The sequence below is a fragment of the Solenopsis invicta genome, chromosome 7 (assembly GCF_016802725.1).
Source record: "Solenopsis invicta isolate M01_SB chromosome 7, UNIL_Sinv_3.0, whole genome shotgun sequence".
In the NCBI taxonomy this organism is placed as follows: domain Eukaryota; kingdom Metazoa; phylum Arthropoda; class Insecta; order Hymenoptera; family Formicidae; genus Solenopsis; species Solenopsis invicta.
Genome location: NC_052670.1, coordinates 8,280,544 through 8,287,438, shown reverse-complemented (window position 1 = coordinate 8,287,438; position 6,895 = coordinate 8,280,544). Strand labels below are relative to the sequence as shown.

The following is a 6,895-nucleotide window of genomic DNA, read 5'->3' as shown; positions in this document are numbered from 1 at the left end:
GGAAAGAATGAGAATTCGTACTATATTATCTAAATATTCATTGGTATTATACGAAAATCCATCAATAAGCAGAACTATTTGAGTTATCATTTGATATGAAACAAGAATGATATAATGTTTTAAATGTGAATCGGACTGCGGTTTATCACTGTCATATATGCAACTCCCCTAGTAGCAATCTACCGCAAAACTGCTGGTCTCTCTCTCTCTCTCTCTGTCTCTATTTCTTTCTCTCTCCAACGCGCGAATATAATATCTAATTATCTCGTTTTAAGTGCGCTTTGATGGAAATTTCAAGCAACTCAAACAATTCTAATGTATGCCTATATCGCACCAATGCAGATTAATTTTAATTTTGGTTTAACTAACTTTTTATCTTTTTCTAGAACTTAAGAATTAAAAAAATTTAATATCTTATTCATAGGTCAGTTTTATTAATTTTTTCCAGACAGCAACGCATATTTGAAATAAAAATCTTTAAAAAAATTATCTTTTAAATATTTTTTATTTTCTGATTGAGTAAGTACAGGATAAAAATTAAACCGAGATCAAAGTTATAAAACTTACATTTCGCAATGTAAGGTTTTTAACTTTTATCTTGGTTTAATTTACTTTTTATCCTGTACTTATCCAATTAGAAAATAAAAAATATTTAAAAGATAATTTTCTTAAAAACTTTTATTTTAAATATGATTGCTGTCTGAAAAAAACATCGACATACAGAATGGACTGCTGATGACCGTGGTGGGGGTAGAAAGACACATAGAGTGAGGGGCAGACAATACGAAGAACGTTCGTTCTCTGTCTACTAAGTCTGATTGGTTGCTGAGGCCACAACAACCAATCAAACTTAGTAGACAGAGAACGAACGTTCTTCGTATTGTCTGCCTCTCACTCTATGTGTCTTTCTACCCCCACCACGGTCATCAGCAGTCCATTCTGTATGTCGATGGAAAAAAACTAATAAAACCGGCCTATGAATACCGGCCATAGTCGAAGTTGAAACATCAGCAAACTTTTTCGATGATCTGTAAGGGGGCGTTAAAGATTTTCAAGCTTTGTTAAGCAGTCTCGAATCACATCTCGTCATGATATTATCGATGGTTTTGCCCAATGGCGTAGGAGTGTGTAAAGCCACGGCGCTTGTGGTATGTTTTGCAGTATCAGCTGATGGACTTGATGAACTCTTCCGCGTTATAGAAAAAGAGGAAAGGAAAACATAAGTGCCGCTGTGGAATTCATACTGTGGCAGTACGTCGTGTCGCGTCGTCAACGTTGTAATATGCCGACGCACAACGTCGTCATCGAGAAAACTGCTCCGGGACAAATTATTTCGCTTTAACGTCTCGTTCTCTCCACATTAATCCGTTGTCATCGTCAGGTTGTGTTTTGATTCGGTAGGTCGAGTCTGTAATTTACTTGACGGTAGTATCGCGACGCGTTACGTGTCGTTACGCAGCTTTAACGTTACGTTACACGCTGTGTCTACGTAAACGTAACGCGTTAGCTCAGCGACGCTGCCGTTAGCAAATTGTAAAACGGGTACGCTGGCAAATGATTCTTCGAATCTGCTTCCGAGATCCATGATTTCGCTGATCCGATGAATCGTTTGCAGACTCGCTCAACGTGAGAGAGAGAGAAAGAGAGAGGGGCAGCAAGAAAGAGAGTGAGCGGGAGAAGGAGACGGCGCGAGAGAGGGGGAGGAAAGAGAAAGATAGTATAAGAGGTGAGATGCAATGTTATCGTAAATAAACATAAGTCTGTATCACGTATCATCACAAAGATTGCGGATTATTGCCATTCGTTATTTTAAAGTAAGTGCGGAGCGCCGCGACATTGTTGCATCATCGGCTCATCGTCGTGGATAATCAGATTAATGATCGGTGAGGCGTTAAACTAAATTAACACGGCGGCGCTGTAGATTTTCACCATTGTTCATATTCGTATTTAATACTTTATATGTACTTTGACCTGGCAAGTTATTTTTAAGGCAATGTTTCTCGAGACCACATTGCCAAATGTATCCATATTGTCTTTCAATATTTGAAAAATATATTGTGAATAATTAACGGCTCAGTGTTACATAAATCAGATAAAAAGTATTTGAATAATAATTTAATGGCATGACTCGCTGTATCCAGTGGTTTGTTCTAGTTCTTCGACCAGAACCAATTGCTTCTGGGTCAATATTTTTTGTTATATAAAGTGATATATATATATATATATATATATATATATATATATATATATATATATATATATATATATATATACACATACATATAATGCCAACATATTTATAAATATATAACTTTCTTGTTGCCACTTATTTGGAAGAATAATTATTATCTTATTTATTTGCTTTGCTATAGCAAGTATATTTATTTCAATCAAGATATTTAAGCTAATATATATAATATCAGTTTTTTTGCTCATATTCTGTTTTACTCATATACCTTTAATCATAATTTAATTATAATTTTGATTGATAAACAGCAAATATCTTAAATCATAATTATTTTATTTCAAAAATAATTTATATAAAACAACAAAAGAGCAACTTAAATATCTCTACCTCAAGATATTGAACTATCTAATCTTATATTATTTAAGAAATTTCATTTCTTTTACTAGTAAAGTAGTCTAGTAGTATATTTTGTAACTTAAGTACAGTACAACAGTTAATCTAAATGTTTTTGTTAAATTTTTTTATTTTTATTTAGTTTTTTATTTATTTTCTTATTAATTTCTTTTATTTCTTTGCTAATTGCATAATGATGTGATAAGCAATTATTATATATTTATTGTATTTGTTATAGAATACTTAATATTTGGATAAATATGGGAGGAGCTGTAAGTTGTGGGCAAGATAATGATGAATTAGTCGATAATTTAATGGGATCAGGATATATAAGAACAAAAAAAGTGGAACAAGTTTTTAGAGCTATAGATAGAGCAGATTACGTTCTGTCCGCTTATCGAGAGGGTGCTTACAAGGACCTAGCTTGGAAACATGGAAATATACATTTATCAGCTCCATGTATATATAGCGAAGTGTTGGAAGGACTTAATTTAGAACCGGGGTTAAGCTTCCTGAATCTTGGATCGGGAACTGGCTACCTCAGCACAATGGCAGGCAGCACAATGGCAGGATTGTTGATAAGTAAGAAAATTACTGTTTTATAAAAATTAATATTAAATATTTCTGTATATATATGATTGTATGTATATGTGTGTGTGTGTGTGTGTATGTATGTATGTATGTACGCTATATATATATATATATTGTATATGATTTATATCTTTTCCAGAACAACATGGAGTAAATCATGGCATTGAGTTACATGAAGATTGTTTAAGATACGCATATGAAAGATTGGACGAATTCAAACAAACATCATTAGCTTTAAACGAGTTTGATTTTTGTGAACCTGTATTCATACAAGGTAAAATGATTTTTAATCGTAACCTTAATTTGAAGTGGCCGCTAATTTCGAGTACCGTTCAACTATCTCAGCCCTAGGTGTGACGTCGACCCACTTTAGGGTCTGATGCACCTGGGAAAAAGCTAACGATAAATCGTAACCTTAATTTAAAAATGATTTTCTTAGTATTAGCAAGATGACAATAGATTTATTATGCCAAATAAATATTACATCACAGAGGTTGGGTAATAACTAGAAATTTAAAAGTTAAATAACAAAATCAAAAAGTTAATAACATTGCATTTAGTTCATTTTAAATAATTTAATTTTTAAGTTTATCTAGTTATCTTTAAAATATTAATTTTATTAATTTTTTAAAATTAACAAATTAAGTAACAAAGAAATATTTTTTTATGTACGAATGCATTTTTCTTTTACATAAGTTTTTTTACATAGGTAAATTTTTAATTAAGTTTAAAAAACAGTATTTTTGGTTATTTTATATAAACTTAATTTATAAATAAAATATTAAATTTGTTTGATGATCCATATCATAATTGCTTTAAATAATATAATTTTAAAAATTTACAAATTTGTAATTTAATATGAATAATGCTTTTCAAAATTAACTTTTAATTTAAGTTAATTTGATCTTAATGTAACTTAAGTTAGTTTTTTGATTATGTAACAAAATTACTTTTATAAGCTATTAACTTTAAATTAATTAAAAAATATATATTCACTAATATATAATAATATATTCAACAGGAAATTGTCTCAGCATCATACCTGGCAGGCAATATGACAGAGTTTATTGTGGTGCAGGATGTCCTGAAAGTCATGAGGCATTTATTAAACAATTTGTACGTATTGGAGGTATACTAGTAATGCCTTACAAGGATCAGTTACTACGTATACTGAGAGTGGATGAAAACACTTGGATACAGAACACAATGCTTCCCGTATCTTTTGCGACTCTAGTCGTACCTCCGTCCTCGGAACACAATTTGTTTCATCTGCGTATGTATTTCAAGTATCTTTTTTTTTGTTCGATTATTATGATTTACAATATTTTATTTTATTTTCGAAATTATATGTTACAGCGGAGTACAATCCCTTATCTCTACAAGAGCTTTGTCGTAGTAAAATTCGACATACTCTACGTAATAATATCTGGTACGAGCACCCTGAACTCGAAACCGTAAAGCCTGTGTTACCAGTACATCAGAGACCGAGTGCGCAACAACGTACCTTGAGACGTTTCGTAATACCTATTTTTGAAGAATCTGATGAAGCTTTAACTGACGATGAGCAGGAACTTTCTGGGCGAACGCGTTTTCTACTAAATGCTCGTCTCGCTGATGCCCAACCCGGAGAAGCTATCACGACAAGTTTGCAATTGGTACGAGCGGTCTTACATCCAAATCAGAACAGTGAGGATAGTGAAGAAACTCAACAAGTTTCCAACGTATATAACGAGAGTACTCGAGATATTGGTGTGAATACGGATTTCCCTGCACGACAGCAAAGACGGAAATTTGCCGTAAAAAATACTGTTTCAAGTGTAAGCGCGGACGATACTAGCGCGGGTCACAGTTCCTCCGTAGCTACCGATACGAACGATAACATCAATGAAGTAGAAGAGCAGAGTAAAAGAGACAAGGAGAAAGCTAGCGTGGCCACATACTCCAATATGAGCGACAGCAGCGACAGCGACAGCGACGCCGAACAGGAAAGCGCTTTTGTACAACGTAAAAAAATCGCGAAGCGCGAGAAAACCGACAGCGGTATAGTGGACGACGCAAACTTCAGCAACGACGAAAGCAGCTCCAGCTCAAGTACCAATCACTCAGATTCGGATATCACCGATACTACGGACGCGGGCGACGCGATGGACGTAGATTTGCCGGAGATCGCAATTTACAAATCGTGCGGCAACACGTGCCGTACGACGAAAGGCTCTAATACCGGCAAAGACGTAACCGTTGCGCATTATGTAGATAGCAACGCGTTCGCTATTTATATGAGGGAAAAAATAGAACAGTTACCGTTGCCTTTTTCAATAAAATTGTATATGAATTACAACCGGAAATTATAAGCAAATTATCACGTTATCATTCTTATTTAAAGAAATACATAACTTTTTATTACGCAATGATCTTACGCTGTTTCTTTTTCTCGTGTATGCGTTTATTCGAATTTACGTAATCCGCACGAGTGTCCTGTGAGTGATATTTTCAAAATAAACTATATCGCGTCTCGTATCTTACGACGCTACTTAATCGTCGCTGATATACCTTCTGCGATCTACAGATAATGATGAATCATTGATATAAGATCTTTTGTCAGCGTCGAATTATCTAACGTTCCTATATCCTGCAAACATTTTCTTTTTAACCCGTAAGTGTTCGCGTGGAGATGTAACTCAAATGTACCTAACGTACAAACTATAAATTTACTAATACAATATATTACGTAATAAAATATTATTAAAAATATGGATTGACATTAATTTTTAATGCTGAAAAGTTATATATTATTTTGTATTTAAAACATAATTTAGTTCATAATTATGTATGAAAAATGAAAAATTTTGGAAAATATAGATAAATTAAAATATGAATCAAATTCATCCCCACACGAGCACCTACATAAAAAAAAGTTACGCGAGCACTTACAGGTTAATCTTATTATTTTATGAAATGAATAGAAACAAGGTATATAGAACTGTACATGTACAATTGGGATATTTAGGGATGAGATTATTAAAAAGATTAAAGTCTCATAATTTTATATAAATGATCTTCTTTTATTTATAATATATCCTACAAAGTGTCCACATCAGGATTAAGAAAAAAAGTTACATGCTCTTTAACAGACATTTACTTTGAAACGTTAAAAAAAGGTAATTTTTTGAGATTTTTTAAAAATGAAAATAAAAAGTTCATCTTTTCAAAACTTTGAGGCTACTTTCGTGAACATTTAAAGAAAGTATAAGCAAATTTTTATTACAAAATAATTTTTATATGTAATTATTGATAGCCAGTCGGAGATGTGATCCTTGTGTATGTACATTCTAGCGGCCCAATTTTTGCCTGAAACAAAATCTGATTTTTTGTTTGTAGCCTCAAAGTTTTGAAAAAATTTTTTGTAAACCTTTATTTTTATTTTTAAAGAATCTAAAAAAAATCTTTAACATTTTAAAATAAGTATTTTCTTTAAAGAATGCAATCCAAATTTCAATTTTATGAATTTTGAACAGATCGAGGGAAGGTAAAAAATTTCCTCTGATCTACTTTGGGAGTTCACGCTTTCAATGCCAATTTTAATATTGCAACGTATGTCGAAAGCTATGATGGTAAAAGGTTTCGTTTTACATATAATGCATCACTTACCTTTATTGTTTACTGAATATTAATCAAGAATAAATGATGAATTGTGCGTATTATATGTGAAACGAAATGCATTGT

At 32.5% G+C, this 6,895-nt stretch overlaps 1 protein-coding gene across 4 annotated transcripts; it reads left to right on the top strand.

Annotated features, from left to right (window-relative positions):
- The first annotated feature begins 1,100 nt into the window (after positions 1-1,100).
- Positions 1,101-6,224, top strand: LOC105201655 (protein-L-isoaspartate O-methyltransferase domain-containing protein 1). Of its 4 annotated transcripts, XM_039452257.1 has the most exons (6): positions 1,102-1,397; positions 1,616-1,726; positions 2,820-3,163; positions 3,312-3,446; positions 4,194-4,445; positions 4,529-6,224. In XM_039452257.1, exons 3-6 carry the CDS (start codon positions 2,842-2,844, stop codon positions 5,521-5,523), a joined length of 1,704 nt encoding a protein of 567 aa, XP_039308191.1. In that variant the 5' UTR covers positions 1,102-1,397; positions 1,616-1,726; positions 2,820-2,841; the 3' UTR covers positions 5,524-6,224. The 4 variants fall into 4 exon arrangements, with proteins under 4 accessions (XP_025992362.2, XP_039308191.1, XP_025992361.2 ...); XM_026136577.2 differs by having other exon boundaries at positions 1,101-1,883; XM_026136576.2 differs by having other exon boundaries at positions 1,102-1,726.
- The last annotated feature ends 671 nt before the right edge of the window (positions 6,225-6,895 follow it).

Coding starts and splice junctions, on each gene's coding strand:
- LOC105201655 (XM_026136577.2), top strand. CDS start 2,842: ATGGGAGGAGCTGTAAGTTGTGGGCAAGATAATGATGAATTAGTCGAT. Junction 3,164..3,311: donor AATGGCAGGATTGTTGATAA/GTAAGAAAATTA, acceptor TATCTTTTCCAG/AACAACATGGAGTAAATCAT. Junction 3,447..4,193: donor TGAACCTGTATTCATACAAG/GTAAAATGATTT, acceptor TATATTCAACAG/GAAATTGTCTCAGCATCATA.